Source organism: Zootermopsis nevadensis, unplaced genomic scaffold (genome assembly GCF_977971745.1).
Source record: "Zootermopsis nevadensis isolate Lab colony 2312 unplaced genomic scaffold, Znev_1.0 Znev_ptg000002l, whole genome shotgun sequence".
In the NCBI taxonomy this organism is placed as follows: domain Eukaryota; kingdom Metazoa; phylum Arthropoda; class Insecta; order Blattodea; family Termopsidae; genus Zootermopsis; species Zootermopsis nevadensis.
This window is the reverse complement of record NW_028259134.1, coordinates 15,466,949-15,492,372: the sequence shown is the minus strand read 5'-3', so window position 1 is coordinate 15,492,372 and position 25,424 is coordinate 15,466,949. Positions and strand designations below refer to the sequence as shown.

The following is a 25,424-nucleotide window of genomic DNA, read 5'->3' as shown; positions in this document are numbered from 1 at the left end:
AGTTCAGCCTATTTGTAGACAATGAGGCTGGCTTCCCTGCTTTATTTTGTAAAACACCCGTCCCCTTCCACTCCAGATAAGAAATTCTACAACGCACCTGTCCGCGACTTAATTCCGTTCAGTGAGCAGTACCGAACACATCTGTGCAGCGACATCCTAATTCCACACTTTTTTTTAGTGTTCTGTCTTGACGACAGGTCCATATGAACAGGATCCTTCCATCCTTTTCTCGGACTGGGACCTGTTCATATACGTTCTTGGCAGATGATCCAGAAGTGGTTTGCCATTGCCTTCTTCTGTGTGTGAATGGAGTAATTGTTGGGATGCCACGGAGAAACCGGGGAAGCCCCCGGAGAAAAACTCCGTGTTGCCTAGACTACCGGTTATTCTCTCCGGGTACCTTCAAATGTGCAATAACCACCTCCTTCCAAAATATACACCAAGTCTCCATTCATTATCATCTTCCCTTTCGACACCACACACAACCTATGGGCCAATCGACCGATTCATAACCCGTCAAGATCCAGAAACTGACATTGGACACTCAATGCTCAAAGGATTCACGATTCGTTACTTTGCTGGAAACTGCGAGACTCGAGGCACTTCGCCATGACAGGAATGTCTTCCTGCTCAGGTAGCAAACGCGTTAACAGGCACTGTGCAGTTTGGTTACCCAAAGAGGCACACCTTTGCAAGTCATCACTGAAATTACAGCAACTGACTACTCCCAGCTCAAACACCTTTCAGGAATAAACCAACGTATAAATTCTTAGGGCGTGGTGATTGCTAAACAATACAAAGCCTTGAGAATCCTTTTTCTTACATTTACAAAACTTTCAAATTTTCTTCACTGACAGCACCCTATTCCCATATTCCCTGGCACACCTATCACATTGTTCATCAACACTTTTGATAGCCCTGAACTGATTTAGATTCAGTAAAATAAATAATACGAAGTGAAGTTCATTAAAACACGTTTCAAGAGCAGAAAACAATTAAGATGTTTAAATATCTGCGGCAACTTGAGAAGGCGTCTACTGCAACCCTTGTAGGAAACCATTTCTATTCGTGCATTGCTATCAATTTGAGTCATGATTTTGACCCACGCTGTACCACTCGTGTATGTATGTTAACCAAACACAAACCGTGCAGGTGTTAACGCCATCAGAACCGTTCCTGTATTTTACGATAACACCGCTTAGCATCCAGCTTTATTTACTCGCGCTGTGTTTATCGCAATCCGCTACCGGGACCTCCCAATTACATGACAGGAGTGTCTGTCAATCACTCAGTCGCCATATCAGTTCTAGAAGTTGAATGTCATTAGTCTTTTTGTATCCCTTGATCAAATCGGTGGATCAGTACAACTTATCCATAATAAATCGGTGAGATGGTCTTCAACGAACTATGAAGGACATTTTGTAATGCGTCGACACTTTGCTTTCACCAATTATTAACGAAGATATCGCAAATGTCAAGGTTACGCGACGCTGGCTTCTTGACAGCAATTAATGAAGATGCTTATTAAAGAACAAGGTAAATACGACAAACTGCCAAAAGATTCATGAGAAGCTGACGGTTACTCAGCAAGTCAACCTTATTAAACGATGAAGTTCATTACTACGTCCACAAACTTCTCTTAGAACAGCCAATTTAATCGCCTGCCTATTTAATCGTCCCTCAAACAAACTTTTATGTCAACTGTAACGTACATCAGAAAACCACAAGAATAAGAGGGCCTACGAATGTAAAGGAAGGGTTTTTTTTTTTTTTGGGGGGGGGGGTCCGTGCACTCCGGTGGAAGACTGGGGATGATACGTCAGTCACGCCGACCTATAACCCGTAAATCTGCTAGACGACTGTGCCGTCTACAGAAAACACCGTGGTTTATGTACGCATGCGCACATAATTCTACACTACACAACATTACAACGATATATTATTCGAAGCTGCATGAAATATATATTTTACGCGAGTGCCTGGCAACCCGGAACCAGAAACTCCGCTTCGCTTAGCAACAAAAACACGGGGAACTGGGAAAAGCATTTGCTGTCCTGCGCCACTGCCAGTCTCTCTAGATCTAACACAAACAAAGTCACTGGAATTGTTTTCGTCTTTCTTAACAGTAATAACAAGGCAGGCTAACTGTACAGTGAATCACAAATAGACGTGTCCCATTTATCGCAAACTCTAAAGATGTGTCATTATAACGACAAAGATTATAATTATTTTTATAAGCGCATTTAGTTTGTTCGTTGTCATTAAATTTGTGAAAAACAACAGAATGTGGTTTGCTTCCCTGTAGTGTAGCACAGATAGACGCCAGTCGTTCGTCAACACTTACATTATGATACCGGATGCGTATTAATGGTGTGTCAAACGATAGGGGAACTTCAGAACACCAAACTAAAGGCAGAGTGGCCCAGTGAGCAAAGGCCCGGAAATGAGCCCCTAAAACTTTATGGAGGGTAAAGAAAGCAGAACTCCTGGTCCAAGTCGGACGCCAGCTCAACCACACGGCCTAACCAACAGACATGGTTTCTGACCTCTGACCTCAGCTAAGATAAACTGAAATTGAAGCTAACATCAACAGTGAATAACTTTTGATGTAACTTCAATAATACCACATGAAGAGTCATTCTGTTCGGACATGCGGTACGAAGTGAAAGTGATTACTGATTTCGAAATGCCATAAGCACAAGATTAAGAACAAATGTGACTACTGTAGAGTTTCACGATCGTCAGGGCATTCACAATTTATTTTCAAGATTTCACCACAGAACAGAACAAAGTCATCACATGCGGTAACATCCTTCAGACATGCCGTCAGGTTTATCAGACATCTCGTCTTCGCGTCTGATAACAAAGGACAGGTTTCCGCGTTAAAACATAGTCCGCACGTCATAACAAAAAAAAACAAATGATGGTGGGTGCTGGCGATCGCTGAAATTGTAAAGAATTTTTTCGCTTTTATGGAAAGAGAAGGTTCGTCACAGCGTTCATAAACAAACGAACATTAACCAGCGTATACTCGGTCTTCGTCAAATGGACTCAATTTATATCTGCCAATTAAATTAACAACAAGTTACATGCAGATGCTGGAAAGTGTTGGAAAGTTTAATCTTGGCGATATTTAGCCACGTGAAGGTATTTCAAAGCGAAAGTAACACACCAGACAGCAGCTCTGGAAACAAAAAAAACTGCAATCTCACACTTATTAACCGGGACGTTTCAACATTTATGCAATTTGTTGGTAATTTTAAAGGTAAATATATAACGCGATGTGGCTGTCACACTGACAATAAGAGGTCTCAACAGCGCAATGAAGCAAATTCGTCATTATAACTATAACTAAGTAGTGATCGTGGTATTTAAATAGGAACACGTAACTACTTCCTTACAAGACAGTGAAATCGTCTCGAATTAAACACGGCTCTGGACCGGTGTGTTCCGTCATTTCGCCATTCGTTCTTTGCAACGTGCATTTAGAGATATTAAACCCGCTTTGTGTACTGGGCATTTCAATACATTTTAATTAACTAGTTCTCATTAGAAATCTGACCACACAAAAATGATTTTAACCACAAATACCCAATACGAATACATACGTCATATTTACATTTTCGTATTGTATTCAGTTTGAATACATGACATAAACATTGTAATTGTAAATCTATTGAGGAAAAAATTCATTTCTGATACAAGTTAACAGTACACTTCCTTTGCCTTGTCCAAACATTTTAGTCACAAAGAAAACAGAGTGGAGTCTAGAGTCGGGGATCCGGGTGAATATTGAACAGATCGTGATGACGACGGGAACACTCGGCGATGAAGAACATCCTTTTCTCACCAGTTGTAAAGTGAATCATACAACTTCTATTATAAGCATAATAAAGGTCCAATTACGATTAATTTACAACACAGTGCATCACGACATACGACTGATTAACGTAGCGTTACTCGTCACTGTAACAAGGATGTGTTTGCGTTCTGGTTTGAAAACAGGAACTCCACATTCCTCCCGTGACTTGTAACACTCCAGATATCAAGCGGAGTTTAATGACGAACAAAACTATTACTGGTCTATTCTAACCTGTCGCCACTCGCGATTCTCTGAACTCAACTTGAAATCAAATGCATCATCCCCTGTGGTTTTTGAACATACGAAACTGTAATTTTCTTAGACACTTGCTAAATAATTTCTTCAACAGGTCCAAATATGGCCCTCGGCTCTTTGTTGTCTAACTAACCCTCTGTTCTTTTTGGTCTTTCCTCCAATTGTCCTTAGCAGCCGTGCAGGAACCAAAGACGCAAGAATAACTCAAGGTATCATTTCTTGATCTCGACAATGTACTTCGATCTCCTAGTACTTGAATACAAACAAGCATCGTCAAGGAAATGTTGGCGAGACGCTGAACGACTGGTCTCTCATAGTTCGTAAGGTCAGCTCCCTTAATTATCCCTGACGCAATACTCTGCTTGTCACGTCCGTTGCAAATGCAAAGGTAGCTCCCAAGTGCTGACTTCCGGTACAACTTACTAGGGTGTGTCCCTTATTCGCGGTAACTGCCGTTTGAGGGAAACAATGGCGAATTCAAAATGGCAGACGATGGAAGTAAACATTACAAAACGAAAACACAGTATTGAAGGAGAGGGGCCTCAGAATACGAACGCATTACGTGAATGAAACACGAAGCAAGCATGTCCTTGCTGCCTCCATCATCAGGGCGACGAGTACTCCCAACGCCAAAAGCAAAGAGGACAACGGTCACTAAAAACTTATGAATACTGCCCCCTGAATTTTTATCAGGATCCTTTTTTGAGAAAATACGTAAAGTCCAGACTTCAGAAGAAAAAAGGTCTTTCGCCTCGGTGTATTTTAGTGATCCACTGCCTCTCATCCCACGCGACTACAGATGGCTTCCGTTCTACAATACCTTCATATACGATCACAGAAACTGCAAACAGTTGTATGTAAAACAAGAGGTTCATACCGAACGTCGTGATCGAGTGACTAGCACTCCTACCTCCAGACAAATGCCGTGATATCTTAAATTAGGCCACGACCGCTTCCTTCCACATCCGTTCACCATCACATTCTCATTCGACGCCTGATAATCTAAGATAATGAAACCCGTCGTTAAATAAATATACTGGATATTTATGTCCGTTAAGACCTTGAGAACTGTCTTAAAGCGACAAGCAGACTGTGTGCATATTTAAATTACGACTGGAATTAGCATAAAATGTATGGCGTAATCCAAACTGACAGTCCACTTTGTGTAAGTCATAACTCATTACAGGCGTGTTCAAAAAGAAAAGTTTTCAATTATTTAAACCACTTTGTTGTAAATATAGTAACGTCGACTCGAAAAATACTAAATATAAAGGTCTTAATACGGAAGTCTGCATGGAAATAAATGCAGAGGAAATAAAGTACATGTTCACGTCCAGCCAAAATCATTAGGTAAATCACCTGAAAATGTGATGAGGTTCAAATACTTGGGTAGCATTTCCCGGGCCTAGTGTCGGCACTCGCATCCTACATTTACATCCATGGAACCTGACGCCTTCAATGCGTCGACATCAGGCACCGACACGTCACCTGTACTTTTTACAATTAATTCCAGCGTCAATTATAGAAGAGTCTATAAGAGAGACATAGACGCCGTTTCTGACACACACTATAGTTCAGTGTGGCTGGAGAGATAACAATTTCACATACATCCGGAACACACCCACAATCCTGGATACAAAGTATCTTTAACGGATTGCCCGTCTCAGCCTTGCTTAAACAGCTCCCAGTAAAAACCTGGTTGAGTTACTCGGCAATCACACCAATGTCACACCTCTCAAAATCCATCTAGTCAAATCATGAGGATATGAGGACCTTGGGTTTTCAAATCAGGAGGCCATACATTGTAATCTTTACAGAAGGTTAATCTGCAGCCATTACCCAGAACAACGATCAACATCCCTTTATAAATTTGTAATTTCCTCATACGACGAAATAGTAATAATCAATCCAGATTCGGTTCCATGCCAATTCAAGGTCTAGAGTCCCAATTCATGATTCACATCTAAATATGTTTGATTAAGTACTACAAAGCTTGCCTAATGAGGCTCGCCAGCCCTATATCACTCGAAACAGCCACATCCAACCCGCGAATAAGCATAATTACCCACCCCTGGTTTAGATCCATTCAAATAAATGCCGCGCCATCTCCTACCGTGACCAATCCTCAGAATTCTCCTTGTAGTAACCTTCAAAAAATATTGCAGACACCCTGCCTGGACACCTGCTTTACCTATCCTAAACTTCAAGGACCAATCGCTTTTACCTTTGGAAGGAAAGAAGAGACAGGTGCAAGGCTGCAAAAGAAAGAAAGAAAAAACCTGGAAAGTTGTATGGAGGGATGGAACCTCAACACAAGCGTCCCTTCATAATTACAGCTTCCCAGAAGAAAGCAGGAAACCTTGAAATACGACTCGCATCTGAGTTGCCATCAATCTCTTTTTATTTATTTATATTATTATTATTATTATTCAATCTATTCACCACTTTATATTGTATTTACTTCTATGTACCCCTGAGGTATATAGTGCAGCAGCTATTTCCGAAATAATTCATTTATTTATTATTATTAGAGGAGCTTGGAGGGTTTCTCGACCTTCTACACCCCCCCATCCCCCAAAGAGAAACAAAACGAAAGTCGGAAACAACTGATGGCCTGATTATGAATCAGTACAAATAAGAAATAATGTGATTACTTTCAATGCATATTCTAAGAATCACACCACGTGCGTAAAATCACTAGTTACTGGTCCTTCAAGCTCGTGGTACACACAGCTACCACTGCATTTCTAAAAGCATGCATTACTCACGAGGTATAAGTAGTATACGATTCCTTGTATTCTTCATTGACTGATTATCAAAACTAATCCTCCAAGAAATCATTGCTCCTAAATTTTACCATTACGTTTCAACGCTTCTCTCCCAACAAACGGAATCCTACGCTACTGATCCTTCAGCAAAATGATTTCTTTCGATCTGCAGGCAGTCCAGACCTGACGTCTAACCAAGGCAACAAGTCAGACCAGTGGACAACCAAAATCATCTGTTCTGAAACGTCTGATACGTACTTAAACTTCACAATACGTAACAACTGTCGAATGACTTTCCGAAGTGCAAAAAACGAGTCATAAAGAACGCCTTGCGCATGCGTTGTCATTCCCGTCCAATCTGAACTTCACGCTACGACATTAGAAAATGCCATCAAAAGCATCCCGTTCAAAGGCGTTGTACCAGGAGGAAGCCAAGCACTGAAGAAAACACGGAAGACGAAGGCACTGCTGCAGCTGCTGACATATTTACAGTAGAAAGTCACCTCACAAATTTGAAAACGTTGTTGGCATTATATCCGGAATAAAGCTTCTATTCCTTGTCCCTCTCTCAAATCAACACGGTAAGATGACACGACATATGTTAACTTCCTGGGTAAAGAAAACTCTTGTTTCTTTTAGCATTCTTCCGTACGTCTAGTGCCTTATATTGCAAGAAACACGAGGGTTACTTCCAGTACAAGCAATAACTACCTTCAAATTCTTCTGCAATTAACAGTAATTTCCACCTGGCTTAAGCATTATGCAAATCACGGTGCGATACACATGGACTAAACAAGAAGGTTAATCGAAGGTTCTCAAGGTTGATTCAAAAGCAATCATTTCTCACCCGCATCATTTCCATACCTATAAAGCTGGAGTCAAATATTCATTTTTCACTTAATCTTGGACTGAAGGAAATTTCCATTTCCGGGCGAGCTTTGAAGTTACAACTAAAGCTCCGAGTGGAGAGAGAAAAGTCGCTGCCCCAACTGGCAATCCAAAACCTGTCATCTTATACGCGATCACTTTACGGACTTCGTGAAAACTAAACAAACCCACTCGCTAGTGGCTCGAAAGCTGAGATCTGTTTTTGCCGTAATCATTCCACAGATACTTCCCATCTGAGTTATTTTATTATTATACTATAAATATACACAAGCCCTCCCGAGGGAGGGAATTCCAGGCCCCCGGAGCGTTGCCTGTACCGTATGCAACATTCGCTTTGTTTGCGCTCAATGTCCAGAAGGCACTCCACAGCATACGTACGAATCTTTAACTTACAACGCACGTAAAATATTCCCTTTACAACTTGTATGCAAGTATGAGCCGGGATAGCTCAATCGGTATAGTGACTAGCTACGGGCTGGACGACCGGGGTTCGATCCCCGACGGGGGCAGAGGATTTTTCCTCTAGCCCCTGCGTCCAGACCGGCTCTGGGGCCCACCCAGCCTCCTCTACAATAGGTACCGGGGTCCTTTCCCGGGGGTAAAGCCGGCCGGGGCGTGATGCTGACCACTCACCCCCATCTAGTGCCGAGGTCAATGAAGAGAGGAGCTATACCTCCACTCACCCCAAGCGCCTACATGGCGTATAGTGGGACAAACTTTACTTTACTTTACTTTACTTTACTTTACTTTACTTTACAACTTGTATGCAAGTAAAACGATGCAGGCAAGGACCTCTGAAACGTCGGTAAACTTCAATCAGACTACACGGCGTTGAAATCCAGGAGACAGCCAGCCATCTTCATATTCACCGCCGAGAGACCAAAAATTCTATGTTAACTCCGAAAAAAAATTGCTGAGACAGCGTCCTTAATAAATAAAAAAGTACCGGAGGACGGTATGAAAAAAATACTTTGCAAAATGGGTCACATTCCAACTGCAAGTGCGTTTTATAGTAAGACCAAAAAGAGCTAGATAATTCGAAACACATTCAAGGATTACGCGACAATTTTCAAAAATAAATTCACTGTGAAGAAAAACGTTCAGTACATGGGCCTGATCATGTGGCTGGAATGAGGGGTAGGAGGGTTTAAACTATTGGGAAATGTCCATTTGGAAGACCGAGAAGCAAATGGGAATAAAACCCTGATCTCAAAAGAAACCGAATGTGCGTTCAGTTACTACGCTAAACAAACACGTCTGTGTGTAAAGTTCAAATAAACGGGTAAGATCAGGGGGTGTTCGCGCTGGGACGCGCGCCGTGTTTCGGATTTCTCGTCAACGCAAAGGACGAGACAGCTTTGACGTCTGCCATGTCTACCGATCTGCTGTCCGAGATGTACACTTCGGCTGCTGGATACACTCCTTTCTGTCTTCAGGCGAGTACTTATCATGGCAAATTTCCTCTCTTATCATCACTTGTTATCTTTCTTTCAGTAACAACCAAGATTAAATTCAAGACTCAAGAATGTTAGCAACCAATTAACTATAAACGACAATGTCCCAAATTACGCGATTTTCAATGGGAGACAACTGAACAAGCTTTTAAAGCCATAATTACCTTCAAACACACACATTAATGAACCCCAGTTCACCAGTCCCATGTAGAAAAATGGTTAATAACACAACCACATGTTTGTTTGTGGTTTACTTCAGAAGTTCCGACTCAAAAGCATCGACTGATGCATAATTAAGATATGTAAAGATGCTGGTGTGATCTAATTAATATAACGAACTACACCAGCCGAGGTAAAAGTTTTAGGATAGCCAGTCTACCGGGCCGAGATATGAACTAGGGACTTTCCAAATACGAAGCACGGGTACTAACTATACGGGAGTAACGTTCGGTGAAGCCAAATTTTCCAAAGAAAACCAGTAGAAATGCAATATAATTATTTCCTTAACTTTTACATTACTCCCGATAATCTACTTGATGTTGACTCACAAAACGGGGACACTGGGCAATTAATTAACTAGAATATGGAAAAAAAGATAAAGATGGGGAAACACATATTCGTGTGAAATGATTCACACTGCAACAGATTACACTTTCTAGTCAATGGCGCAAACGACGTACAATGTACCATATCTAACTAAATACACTAACTACGTCAGAAACAGTTACAGATAGTTAACTCGGATATGACCATTACCGTGTTAACAATCCCCCAATCCCGCCACCAACTGGGCCGTATCTGAGCCAGTTCAATCAGTCCATCAAGTGTCCCAAGCTGTTTCTTCTCATATAATTCAATTTACACAAAAAAAAACCCGCGAAGCTGAACGTCAATTTAAACGATAACGTCACGCTCGGGGAAAATAACTTCGTTATATGGAAGACGAGATGAACCATGGAAGCGTTCCGAAAGTGATCGTGACAAAAATCCCTACGTCCAACTTCGGCCATTAAGCTGTCGCTAATTACCGGGTCTACAATTTATGAGGCTGCGGTCGTGCTTGCATTGCGTGGTCGGCCAGCGCTCTGTTGATGTTGGCGGGAATTGTGCGCGTTCTTCCGGTGGGTGACCGGCGAATCAGTTTCAGTGCCTCTCGTAACAGCGAACTACGAATATTTCTAGTCACTAATACATGTTATTACATTAACTGTTCTCACCTTAAATCTCATAAATTGTAGACCCGGTAAATGGAGTATAATTCTGTCCTTCCACGGGTTTTGTGGGCTCCAACCAGCATGTGGGCGCGTAATTATAGAAACTGCACTTGAATATGAATACCCTTTCCATGCTATAAACGAGATTATGTACGTATACCCCATTTAATGGTTGAGCCCTCAGTAACATTGTTTAAACTGTCAGTAAACATACGCTTCTCAGTACTACAGTACTTTGAAACATCCAGTTTTGTCGTTTCGCCAATGAAAATTTTAGGTTACCTTGGACAGACTCACCAGAATGAACACCGGGATCGTTGGCATCGTCTTCGTCGACGTCTTTGTTCGCCTGACGAGTTGGCTGTTGTTGGTGCTTCGCTTCCTGTCTGTCAGCTGTCTTCACATCCTTGCCACTGTTATGTTGATCCACAACTACGAGGGGGATCTTTTTGGGCCTATCCGTTGACGGCACTTTATTCAAAACCGTGGATGTTGCTTTTGCAGCCACTGAAACATTCCGTACACTCGATTTAGGACTGTCACGAGATGTCACTACCACAGTCGTTCTTGTCGAAGGCGTTCGCCTAAGAGACAAAGAAAGCTGAAGAGGTCTCGAACTAGTCTTCTGTGGCGACAATGATGATTCGAGTGATTTTGTACTTGAGAGTTGAAGTAAAGATGATGATTTCTTTGGAGATTTGGGTGATTGAGGGGGGGCAACTTTCAATAATTGCGGGCCCTGGATTGTTCTTGTGCACGCCTTCAAAGGCTGGGGGGCATTAACGGGTGACTGCTTTGTACCGATTTTTGCTGACACTTGAGATAATTTTGTCGGGGACTTTGATGGTAGAACTTGTGATGGCGATTTTGAAGTTGATATTCTTCTCGACGCAGAACTCTTTTCTGGTTCCATTAATGTAAGAGTTTGACTTGAATTTGATAATCTCCTTGACGGAGACATTTTTGTATTACTTGTCTTCTCCAGAGTTTCTTTATTTTCCGAACTGTTTGTAACACTGCTCGAAGTCACATTCTCTGATAAAGCCACGTAGAATGTCGACCTTCTACGCCCTGTACCTCCAGAACCATTAACCCCACTATTATTTTCTATCATTGTCAGAAATTGTCATTCAATGTCACTGCCAAATTACAGAACAAAGTATGGCTTTCGCCATTACATTATTAATTACAATAAAAGGCGACCACAAGTCAATTCTGTTTAGCGGTTAAAAGAGAAAATAAGGTGTATGCAAATGTGACGTTGCTTGCAAATCATGATTCAGTTTTTATGAACGATCAAAGAACAATATTAACAATAATTGTCCTGTAACACTTCGTATTATTACTCAAATATTACAGCATCCAAGGAGCTAGCCAGCAGTAGCATACAAATGTACTGTAATAAGTTTCTTGCAGCAAAAGACGTATTAACTTTCTCCTAATTTACTTTCTATCTTTAACAATCATAACGATGATTGGATTTATCACAGAGATTAGAAACGTACCTTAATTGTGCAGAGAGATTTCTGCATATGGAACTCATCTGATTTCGCATAAAGAATCTATGACTAAAAAACTGATATTAATGCGGCGCCAGTAATTGTTTATATGCAGTTCACTGTTTTCTTAATTAGCAAACCAGACAATGGTTATCTGTTACACAAGACGATCATTTTATCTAAACTTTCTCTTCTTTTAAACACCAACTGTGTAAGTTTCTTATATTACATTTAAAGCACTTCACGATAAGATTATATTTGTACGTTCAAACGTTTCTCTGTAATCAACTGCACTCATTAATGGTGACGGGATTCTTCTTAATTTCACTGACAACGAACGACCGGCCCTAATGCTAGGCAGATACACTCAGCATCACCATCCGGTTAGTAGTCATGGACCATTCTTCGCTTGTGAGTAATACAGGCTTCACTCCGAATTCCACCTACACACAGCACCACATCAACACGCGGCAATATGAAAGCACTGAACATCAAACTTGTTCGAAACACACCGGAGCAAACACTTGAAAAAAAAAATTCGTTGGTGAACAAACAATATAAAACTTGTCAGTTTCATTTACACCACTTGTTCACATGGACTATTGTACGAGCGCGCGGAATTCACAACTCCGTTGTTTTCTGACGCGACGTAACTTCCAATGGCTACCGCTGCCGGGGGACTGCTGCATGCTGCAAGAACACGACGGCAGGATCTCGACCCGTTCCGTTCTCCCCCCGCCAACTCGCAGTCATTCCTCTTTGTACTAGCCGTTCAAACAACTAGACCACGTGACTCGACTCAACATGTTCATCGTCGTTTATTTTTTTATTTAGGAAGGAATTAATTTCTTATCGAATCAGTTCTTTCTTGTGTGTTGATTGCCGGAACAGCGAAGTTAATAAAGGCTACAGCCCGTACAAAAGCGGCAAAGATTATTTTGCTGAACTCTCACGTCCAGACCGGCTCTGAGGTCAACCCAGAATCCTTTCTAATGGGGTCACAAGAAGAAGGCGCTAAGCTTACCATTCACCTATATTTAACACCGATGTGTGGAGACCAGACGCCATGACGTTCGTGTTCACTTCCTTTTGTGTATTGTAAATGCAACACATAAATACGTAACAAAATACAGAATCAGCGAATCTGGCCTTTAGGTAAATGTGGGTTTTTCCTTCCACAAAAATAGAAAGGAGCCAATGGCGTTAACTCCTATGCCATTACAATTACAGTTTCTAAATAATATTTTTGTTGCAAACTAATTGAGTTTCAAAGGCTATATATAGAATGCCATGCAGATTACAAGAAAATACAATCACTTTCCCAGGAAGAACAGACGATTACGGGCATTAACAGACTCCAAGAACATGCTCTTAAGTACAACCCAGAAAGACAGAGACACAAGAAAACCATCAAACAGGGTAAGGAAGTCTGAACGCAGCACGGGGCGTAAGGAACTTGTATGCAGTCGATGTTTTCTGACGAGTTTCACTTCAGGGCACCACATGCATAGTTAAAGCCGTAAAGGAAGATTAAAAAGGAATCAAACCTGGGACCCCTGACTGTATCTGAACGAAGCAACTCAGATTAAAAATACAGCTCTGAATCATAATAGCGACAAACTGTATATTCGTATCCGCACAAGAAAACGCCAGACTGACAGACCAACAACGACAAAGCACGAACTGAACAATCTCAAGGTGTACAAACAATAAGAGCATATCACTGGATCCTCCATTTACTGGACAGTCTGCATTACGCACAGGAAGCGAGTACGTCTATATTTCATGAAACGGACTGTACATCAACTACTCATTTGTACTCACTCCCCTTTACTCCCTCCCGCAAGCTCTCATACTACCGATCAAAGAGTTCCAGAGGTAAAGACATATTTATCTAATCCATATTCGTAGATACTGAAATGGTAAAGGTCGAAACGCTGCCATGAAGACACGCTTGTGGGAGAAGGGCGACAAACGCTAGAAGCAATTTTTTTGCCTTGGAATCTCGATTCATTACATAATCGGGTCTTCTGTTTATTATTATTATTGTTTTGATTGGCGTTCCATCCTGGTGGAATTCCGATGAAGATGACTGTCTTCCGGGATATTGCGCCGTGTAGATGTTTTAGGGGCAGTAGGCAACTCTAAAACGTGATACTTCAGAAAAGGACAGCAGATTGAAGTTTAAAGTGAAACAAAATTACACTTCTTCTTCAACAAAATATTAAATACGTACGCTACACTCTGCGAAGTTTCTTCTGAACGTAAATTCGTTGAACCTGGCAAGCCCTAGATTCAACACCCAGCTGATCTCGACCGTGTGACCGAGATATTGCCTTCCTCACAGATGTGTCTCGGTTGCCGTTCAATACGATGTTGTAATTGGTTACATTAAACAAAAGCAGGAAAGCAGAGACCTCTGTGCACACGCCTTAGAATCACAAAAACACTTGAACAGTCTTTCAATTGCCCAAGTACTGGGTGCGTTTAAATCTGAGGTCGTGAAAAAAAACGGTATTTCACAATTTAACGATAAATCACGTGTCAGTTATAAATGCGAGGTCATTTACCGCGTGCTTCCTTTCATTTCGAGGAAAATTTATAAAAAAAACAATGCACAAACGGAAATATGGTACAATGTCTAAACAACTACGTGCCACGTCATTCTCAAATTGTATGTCTGATGTTGATTTCTGTGGATACGAAAAATCATTTGCAATTTCTTGGATTTCTGACATGAAAAAGTTTTGGTTTTAGTCACAATTACGACGTCATTATCAGTAATTGTATATTCATCGTCAATTTGTGATACCTCTGTATGTATACAAACTTCTTTGCGACAAAAACGAAAAGGTTGCTTATGATAACGGTAAAGTCGTCCCTATGTCAAAATACTAAGTCATGATGACACATGGGGCTGAAGAGGTAAACTTCCATCCATTATAGATCTAGCTGGTCGGATCCACGCTCCAGACGCTAACCTCCTGAGAAAGAGCCCCACACAAAGCTGTGTGGACAAAAATCCGGTACGCGCCGAAGAGAAATCTTTAGAGAATCGAACTCTGGCCGTCCAGTACACGGCAAGTCACTTTACTTACTGAGCTATTCCAGATTATTATTATGCCAGCAGGCTTAGATGATCATCCTCAATGTAGCACAATAACTTCCTCCGAGGTTAATGTTTTATTTCGCTTAGACTAGCAGCCAGTCGTTTAAATTACGTCTTCGGAATTAGTTTCTGTTACATCGTCGCGTGATGTTTAACCAAGGACATGACTGCCTGAGAGCTCCATTTCCTTTTGTAAACAGGCTGGAAAGACAAAGCTGGACCACGAACAAAAATAATAGCTGGAACCGAGAATGCGATATCTAGAGTCTGTGCGTTTTACTCTGCTGGCGGGGGGGAAACCTTGAGCGACCTGACATGTCAGCCGACCCGACAAAAGAAATGTACACCCCGTTCGTCGAAAACATTGACCAGATTAGACCTGTCAAACACGCGGGCAACAGCCAACTTAAATAATAGTAAATATCCCTCAGCACAGCCTTAACTAAGGGCACAAATATCACGGAGAAAAAAAAAACATTGAAAAGATAACAGACTTTCACGTAGTCAAGAAATTCCCCTGCATTTTACAGAACCAGAAAGTTCATTTACGTACTCCCGCTAGAGATCCCTGAGTCAGATGAATAGTCCCTATTGTCACATAAAACTTCGACGTAGTCTATTCTAATAATATTTTTCCACCTACGCCCTGACATTCAAAATGGTCACTTCTCTCAGCTTATAAGATCAAAATGTTTGTGTCGATTTCTCATCTTTCACGCGTGCTACATGCCCCGTACATGTCATCATCCTTGATTTCATTACCCGAATAATGTTTGTTGAACAAGTGCGCACACAGATTATTAACGAAATATCCATGAATACGGTACCAGTTCAAAATAAGCACAAAACTGCTCTGTATCGGGCAGTTGAAATCCTCAGAAACACTGATCGACTCGGATCTACAACCAGGAAATAACTGAGTACGAACCATCAAGTCTATTACGACAGAGATGTTGGTAACGATAATAATTCGAATCTGAAGGACTCTGACGATCACGTATTACAATTCTGGATTACTGGGTTACAGGACTTTGTCCATAGCCTGGCATTCTAATTTCAAACGGACCCAGCTAAGAAGATACACCTCTTCCGTACACTTGAAGACGAAAAGAGATCCAGTTTTTGAAGTTTTTAGCATACCAGATGATGGACAAAGTAAAAAAACAAGAAAAACTCAATAATCCAGAACGACAATAATGACGAACAAGACACATCAAAGACTAAATAAACTCAAACGGCTGGCCTATGTATGACCGGTTTAGAGATGGTATCCACGATGCCTTCAGGAAACATAAGACAGGAAAGCTTTATCACGTGGTTGACCATGAACTCGAATCTTATTGCATCCACAGGCAGCATCAATTTGTATATACGAACGCCAAGTCAGTAGGTTGACGAGAACCGTCTGCATGGGGTCTCGGCCAAGGGCGTGGGAACAGGTTCTCCCAGAAGATGGCTGTCGTGAGGCATCACAGCCATCATGCCACATGGAGCAAATCAGGGGAAACGACTTCTGAAAATGCCTTTTGTCGCTTTTTTAAAGCCGTTTTTACCGTGTGGTCTGCATGTTTATGGCAAACTCGTTACATATTCACGTCTCCGCACAAATGCAATTCGTCTGTTTCCTGAAAAAACTCCTAAATTACAAGCAGAAAGCTTCAACATTCAGCCTCCGACAGAAAATTGTTCAACGACGCTGTCAGTCCCTCAGACCACAGCGTCGAAGCGTAATTGGAGGTTCTCAAGTCTGTGACACGCGCCGGGTAATTTGGCAGAAGTTTATCGACGTTTCAGAGCAGTGATGATGGAAGTAGTAAGCACCTCTGGAATTTATACCAGACAAGGCGCAATATCTCGAGCCAGTTATCTTCATAGGGTCAAATTACTGAATGACTGGCAAGTCGGCGAACCCCGTATCTACTGAATTCCGGATACAAACTCCATTTGTTTAAATACAGTTTCATAATACAGTCACATACCCCAGAGTTGAGTCATCCTTAACAAACTCTCAAGCAGACGCCTTGGTTTAAAGGCACGTAAAAGCTATTGGCAAACACCTTACTAAATTAATTGAAATAAATTATTTTCGCAACGTTGACGTCATAATCATCTCATTGTCATCACCTTCCCTGTCCCGAAGCACAAAGTCATTGGAGGTATAGCTCCATGCATTCTTAATCCCTGTATCTTATGGAGTTTGAGTGGCCAACTTCCGCCCCAGCAAAGATAAAAATTCCTACCGGAAATCGAACCCTGGTCGTACAGTTCAGAAGCCACTTTCCTGAGCTATCACTGTTCTGAACTCATTATTATCGTTGTGCCACCTGTCTATCGTTCATCAGTGCCGAATGTCCAATGGCAGATGATCACCCAAGTTATCTCCAGATTCTGCCCAATGGCGACTACCAATCTACCTGCACAGTGCCTTTTTTTTTAGGGTCATATTTCCTTCGTCTGTCCATTTCCAGGACATATATCAGTCATGGACTGTAAACATCCTTCACGAGATAAAGCAGCCCTGCTGTCGAGGGGAACACACACAGACGATAATCGTCGCCATCACAAACAGAGAAACGAAACACGGGAAAAAAACCTACGCTTGCTTGTAGGCCTTATAGGGCAAGGAATCTTGTTCTGGTCTGAACTCGCCATGTTCCCTCCCCACACATTTTGTAATTACTTTTGGAAGAATCGTCAGATTTTTGTGAAACTGCAAATTTCAATGCTGCAGAAAGTGAGTGGAAAAGTACGAACTTCTGAGATGCAAGCAACACCAGAGCCATTTACGCAGTGTACGTACCCAAAAATGTCACAGTTATTAATGACTCTCTTAAAAGCCTAAAACTTTTTACGTAGTTTCTTTCTAAAATGGATACAAAACAACCGGGCCACCGCGCGATAAATACTACCGATTAACCACTCTGAACAGATGTGTAATTTGATACGATGAATATACCAATCATCGAATACGGCGAAGGAGCAAACTTTCCCGGTTGTTTGTTTCCAAGATAAACGGAAAGAACCATCGTGCAGGTGTACCAACCATTTTACTTCTTCTAATTTTGAAAAATGAATCCACATCTCCCTATACAGAGGCACGTTCTGCTACTAATTACTTACGGAAGGAAATGAGATGGCACACGGATGTTGGTGACTTCTAACTGCGCGATGTTTGTGCCAACAGTCATAAAAACCCACGAACAAGTTCCATTTGTCAATGAGATATATCGGGCAACGAAACATAATACGCCAACTTACTTTCAAAATTTAACATTTAAAAAGTAGACTCCAATGAATCCAAGGCGTCGTTCAACTCAGATTTACTACTTCGTTTACGCAAAATCTTAAGAATACTTGTTTCTGACCTCCAACACAATATTGAGAAATACTGAAACAAGAATAACATCCCGTGCAAAACGAATTCTGCCTTCAATAGCTTCGCAGGGTACGTACACATTTTGTTATTGGAACGTTTCAGTGGAAATTATTTCCGGACAGTTGCCCATACTTCCCCCCTCTATTTTCTGGACTTTACCCTTCCTCCTCAGAGCCTTCGTGACCACTAACAAACAACTTCCGTTCTACTCCAATCAACAGCAGCCCTCAGGGAAAACTATAAACGGCAATGAAAAAGTACGGTACTGAGCGGTCACGAGCAAAATAAATTTAAAAAAAAAAAATTGGCTGGCTCCTTCTGACTGGTTAATCAACATGCATACTTCGTGCTACGAATCAGCCGCCCGGAAAGATCTTGCAGTTTCAATACTCGACGTCTGCGGGATCACATTCATCAATCCAGACCAGAGTTTGTTTTTATATATCCCTGTTCCCACAAGCATCGTTACCCAAGTTCCGGATGTAAGCCTGCTGCTTATAATTCTGACCGCAACCGTGTTTCCTGTTTGTACAACGCATGCGCGGTACAGACAAAACTAACCTACCTTGACAGTTTGCTAGGGAATTCAAACATGACTGCAGCCCGCAATTATTCGCGACTGTTTCATAATTTCCGGTTGATCGAACCTGTGGGTTTTGGTGCAGTTTGGTCTTGTAGGTGGTTACCAACTTTTCGAACGAACTTCTACCCTACAGATGGAAGCCATTTCGGCTCACATGTCAAATGCTAAGACTGGATTAAAGGCTGCACATAAACTGCTAAAAAAAAGAGACATGAAAATACTAACGAAGGAGAACCGAGATAAAGAGCACACGAGGCCAAGAAGCGGCTGAACGACGCCAGAGACATCTGCTGGTTTGAGTCTGAACTCAAGTCACTGGGCGGGAGAGAGCCCCCCGCGTTGTTTTCAGGACTCCCTGGAGAGGGCGTGAGATAAAAAGACTGGGTCTCCCACCCCTTCAGTCCACCCTCTGCAGAAGGAAAGATATCTTTTCAGATTCCTTTTACAGATAGGGGAACTTATACCTGCCCTCAAGCACACACTCGCGCACAACCCTAAAACCAAACACGTCTGGCATCCAACTTCCTTTTTGTGTGTCGAGTGGAAAGAAAGTTCACCGCCAGTATCATGGTTCATTATCATCTTTTAGTCTCAGTCGATGAAAAAGGCCTACAAGGTCAGCAGTTGAACTAGTCATTGAACATTATACACCAGTCACACAGAAAGTAGAAATATAAAAAGTATCGGTGTTGACAACTTTAAAAAAAACGCTGAGAAATTGAATAATGCTCTAATAAAAACATTAAAATGTTGCTGCAGTGATATTACTTTCCACAGAGTTCGACGGTTTGAACTACGAAACATGACTCTGGATCCAAAATAAAGAGGTCCATAAATTCACTACATCGGGTTGCGTGCGTCGTAAATTCCCACACATATCCTGGTAATTTCAAACTCTAACCAAAACAATGACCCCATTTCCAAGTACAGTGACCCCTTCTACTTCTCAACATGCAAACAGTGGTACAGTTTCAAAATTTTGTTTATTTTACTTCAGTATATTAAACAGAAACATAACATTACAGTACACAGAAGTTCTCAACGGCTTAGAATTTTGTGTAAACCTCATCTGATGTTTTGCTGTTACGCAAAACGTCGCATAGCGACCACAGTTATGAAACTTTTCTCTTTGTCGTGGGTTACAGTGGAAAGAGTGGGGAGGAGCCAACGAATTTCCGCTATTTTCATGCTCAAACCTGGTGTCGAGACGTGAAACGAGATAACAAAACACAGACGCAATGCGGACATCAGTGCGCTTCCTTCATGGCACAGCTTATTCGTTTCTACCTTCGATTTAGAAACAGGATATATATATATATATATATATATATATATATATATATATATATATATATATATATACACACACACACACACACACACACACACGCACAACCTTCCTTTTTTGCACGTCTGGCTGTACAGTCCCTATTCATGAACTTCATTCCTGGTTACAATTACAATTTCTGTGTAAAAATTTAAATTACTACGGTACTCCAGAATTATGCTTTATTCTTTGGATACAATTAGCTGTTCAAGGAACTTCAATTTTTTTTCAGAAATAGGTTACAATAAATGTAAACTCAGAACCAATCTTAACTATATTACCAAGCAGCAGCAACAAATTTACAGTTTCTATTAATTTTACAAAATAAACTAACGAAAAGTACAGTTTGTTACACAGATCCACTAATAATTTAAAATGCTGACAGCTGTTTCATTATAATTATATTTCATATACACAGAATGTATAACTATTCATTTATAAAACTGTCGTATCTTGATGCAAATGGGAGACTACGCGGTCGCGTTTCATAACCCCAATTAACCCGTTCGATTTACCAAACGCATCGAGCGTTTATTGTCCGGAAGTCGTTTTCTTCACACTGTACCACGCTACCATTTCCTAAATAGATATGGCACCATCTATCGACTTCTTCTGAAACTAAACCACGCTTATACAACCAACGGCAGAGTCCTCAACTTTTGCGTACCTGCCATCTAGCGGCTGTACTCTTTACAAGAATGCGGTTGTGCTGCCTCTATGAATAAGAAATTGAAACATCAGATTTAGCAGTGCCCAAAATTTCGTAACCCTCTCGATGCTAGGCTGGCACTCCAGCCAACCAAACTTTTTTTTCGTTTTCCTTAGTTATTATACGCTAATTCCGGAACACAATTTGAATAAGCTCGGGAAGTGTGTTACGTACACACGCGTTTTTCGCAAGGTGCACCTTCGTCGATATTTCCCACTCTGGCCGCAAGATCGCGGCACCTCAATGTCTACTTCATTACTTTCCTCATTTGTAATTTTATAACCGATCGCAGGCCATTCTAAATTGCAATTTTGAGATCGTGCAGAATAATACAACCTCCACATCAAATTTTCTTCAAATCCCTCTTGGGGTTCTCGAGTAGAACCCACTGGACAAAAGGACAGACACGGCCAATTCATAAAAGGTTCTCCCTATGCACTTCATGCAAAAAACACATAAAACAGGTACAGGCGAATGCTACGTGCAGTCAGAACTTTGGAAAGCAAGAAGGGGACATGCAATTCTAATTATTTCTGGAAAATTTGGTAGACGGACTGAAGCCATTACAGAAACTAATTTATCGAACTTCTCCGTTAAAATATTACGACAAATTTTTCATTATAACAATGCATTATCAGTGCAGGGAGTGTGACATATTGTCTCCCGCAATGATGGGACTCATCCATCATCCTTGTTCAAGTAAATGTTACTTAGTTCCATGAACTTTTTCTTGCTTCATTATAAACTCGCTGTTTACAGTCTTACATTTTCGGTGCGAAGTCAACGGAAGTGGCTACATGAAGACGAAGATTAATGTCAGAGCAGTGAGTTCTGAAGATTAAAAAAATACAAAGCTGGTACTAACTTCATAAAGTCAGAATTGTTTAATATTCTTCAACCGTCTTATCAAGATCTAGGACACGAAAATCACACTTAATTCCAAAATTATATTCTAGGAAAATTTCATTGTAGTGTACAATTTACTAATATGTCCTTCGTTAAGATCATTTACGCAAAGTGTTTTTTCTTCACTCCCGCTGCTACTGTCAAGTGTACACGTGGCCAAAATTAGGGCAAGAAAAATTATTTACCAAAACTGAGTGCCAGCAGACCGGAGTCCATCTAGAAAAACGAAAAGTGCCTCTCCGCCAGCCAAGAAATTTCGCTCTGTTTATAAAACCCGAAAGTGATAACGTTCACAAGAGAACGCCACTGATACCTGTCAAGAATCAGACGAATTCCACATCTACGCTTAGGTCTTCCACGTTCTGGTTTTCTGCACAAAAATGTATTTCTCATCTCTTTCATGTGTCACGTGAGCCAGCTCATCCTCTTGTATCTGTCCACTCTAACAGAGGGAAAATACACTCTGCAGAGGGAAAATACTTTAGTTTAACGCACAGCGCTTATGCTAATACAGCTAATACCATTGGAAGGACAAGGAAAAGCGAATTTAACCTTTTCTGTGGCAAATTCTGTTATTGTGGATTCTTCAGAACGACTATATCTGCCACATTTGACTACAGTCCGCAGTGTCAGATATTGATTTTATCTTACGCACAACAATCAAATATTTTAAAACTAACGTATACGAGCAAAATTCTGAGATGTGAGACGCACAACGGAAACTTGACACATATTAAATAAATAACGTTAATGTAAGCATTTAAAAATCACAGATACACTCCTCCCCGGCATGAATCATTCACCTGCTTCTTTCTTTCACGTACGAGAGAGAGAGAGAGAGAGAAGAAGAAGAAGAAGAAGAAGAAGAAGAAGAAGAAGAAGAAGAAGGAAACAATATTATGACCACCTACGGATCTGCTGTTGCATCACGCACTGATATTACAAAGAGGCCTTGGTAATAGGTGACTTTCAGCTATTTTATAGCCCCTTCGTGTACAGACCTGCCAACCTTAGCATGCTATAATTTCTCACGAGAAAAACAACTTCTACAACAAATGAACCTAGCTGTGTTGCAACACAGAACGATAAAATCTAGGGATATATGACAAACTATTAAATTTAATATTACGTAGATTAAAACGGCCCGTTATGTAGGTCACAAAAAGTTATTATCAGTGTTTCAACGGAATTATCGACCCAGCACATGGTTACGTAGTATTTGCCATTTGTGTGTGGGTGTGGGGGGGGGTGTTAATTGGAATTTCTACTTTCACGACCAACCGAAACGATTATGAAGAGAGAGATGTTTATTACATGTTCATTTAAACTCTCCAAGGACATATTTTGAGACCATGTTTACCTTTATTTGCATATGTCACAACGCTACATTATCTTATCAAATTAGTTCCCTAGTTTATTAGCGAACTGCTTCCGTGTTGGACAACACACTTTTTCGATTGATGGCTGTACATGCTGTAACGCTACACGCCATGTAGGCGCTTGGGGAGAGACGTTGTATACCTCCTACTCATTCTTAAGTTCGCAACTAGGTGGGGGTGAGTGGTCAAAGTCCTGCGCCGGCCACGCTGAATCCAAAGAGTATCGAATGAGTAACGATATTACTCCCTAGGAGACAGCACACTAGCACAGAGACCTACAACGCTACTATCACGCCTTCTGGGGCTATTCACCTCTATCACAAGCGAAACAGCATCGAACGGTATGATGACTATGAAATGGCAATGCGATGATGGTATGATAGACAATCAAGGAGTTACAGCTTTAAACAAATATAAAACAGAGTACACCAAATCTAAAACTTCTTGACGATGGTGAAGAGTCAATTGAATAAAAATTTACTTGGATATTATCCATCGTCTAGTAAATATAAAACGTAAAACGACGTTTCGGAGATGGAACTCTATCTCCGTCTTCAGGTTCCTACACAGTTGGGCCCACTAGATAGAGCTAATCCCTATCTCCGAAACGTCGTTTTACGTTTTATATTTACTAGACGATGGATAATATCCAAGTAAATTTTTATTCTAGAGTACACCAAGATTCGGGCCGGGCGGGCTACAGAGCTCAGAAGTGACTTGACTTCTGTTCATCAAAACGAGTCAAAATTACGTCGTCTAACGAGAAATATATTCAGAGGTTCTTGGTGACCTATATTTAAGGACTAACCGAATATGCTGAGCGATGGAATAATGAGCAATTATTTTCATTTGTCAGCAGACACATCACGCGTATTTCATTCTATACTCTACAGCAGAGATCTCCAAAGTAGACCCGCTACTGGCTGTAATATCCCTAATTCGCCCAATTAATTTTTCCACTTTTTAATATAAAAATAGTCTACATCTGTATGGGCCACTGGTCTCGCATATTAAAAATGACCTTCACAATCCGGTCCACAAACATAGTTTACTGACAAAAGTGACCTAGTCGTGAAAAATTCTGGAAACCCCTGCTGTAGCAACAAACATCAGCTTGACAGGTGTGATATATACATACATGGAAGACAGAAATCCTTTTCCATGGTTAGACCCGTACTTATAAGTATGTAAATCTGCATATGCACTAGAGAGTTCAGTCCTGCATAACTATTTCGAAACATCAAAGGAATATCCCAGTTTCAATTATAATTGCATGCAAATACCATTCATGGGCTATACGCCCTTGGTAACATTTCAAAGTTCTATATAAAGGATGTAAACAGCAAACCGAAAGTTTAGCAAAATATATAAGCAGAAGGGTTTTACATACGATACTTAAATCTGTGCTTCCCAATTTAGTAGTTCATGGTCATTATCTGAAAACGATATTTAAAATAAAAGCTGTGGGCCGATATCATAATGTAATACAGATATTATCATCTTGTTTTTGTCTTTTTACGACGCACCGTTCTTAAAGAAAATGATAGTGTTCGATTACATCTGTAGAATAACTTTCAATGTACACCCCTTCCCACACCCCGTGTCAACCAAATTTAATCGAAGTCAGTTCAAAAGTTTGAGGGTCATACTTTTGCGTGTGGAACAGGCAAAAACAACGTCCCATTATAATTTTATTTTGTTGAATTCGGCAAGGTTCGCACGACACCTCCCATGAGAATGGCAGTAGACCACTACCCAATGCAATCCAGCACGTTAACACAATGACCCGGTAATGCTTGACACAAAAGTTACACTTTATCACACCAAACAATACTCGTCGAAGCCATCGAAGTACGGCGTACATGCAGTCCTGCCTACAAAAACGAAAAACAAGCCACGTGGAGGGGGTTACATTATCGTATCCTGCCTTTTAAAAGTGTTCATTTTCACTCGTGAAAATATATCGCGTGATTGTGATAAAAGATCGCTCAAACCAAAGAAATTACTTACTCTGTATGCCACGAACTATTTTTCTTACGCACAAAGGAGACAGTTCACATGCAAAGATTAAGACAAAATTGCATGATCTCGAAAG

The 25,424-nt window shown here is 41.0% G+C and overlaps 1 protein-coding gene across 18 annotated transcripts in view; it reads right to left on the bottom strand.

The window, feature by feature from the left end:
• raskol (Ras GTPase-activating protein raskol) overlaps positions 1-25,424 on the bottom strand; it is a 262,564-nt gene that overhangs the window by 39,107 nt on the left and 198,033 nt on the right. For 9 of the 18 annotated variants that reach the window (XM_022084520.2, XM_022084516.2, XM_087350956.1 and 6 more), the window contains one exon: positions 10,739-10,948. The exons of 8 other annotated variants lie outside the window; for them this stretch is intronic. In XM_022084520.2, coding sequence (XP_021940212.1) covers positions 10,739-10,948 — 210 coding nt within the window. Of the gene's footprint in view, positions 1-10,738; positions 12,608-25,424 lie in introns of those variants that run through there. One more of the 18 variants, XM_022084526.2, reaches the window with a different exon arrangement.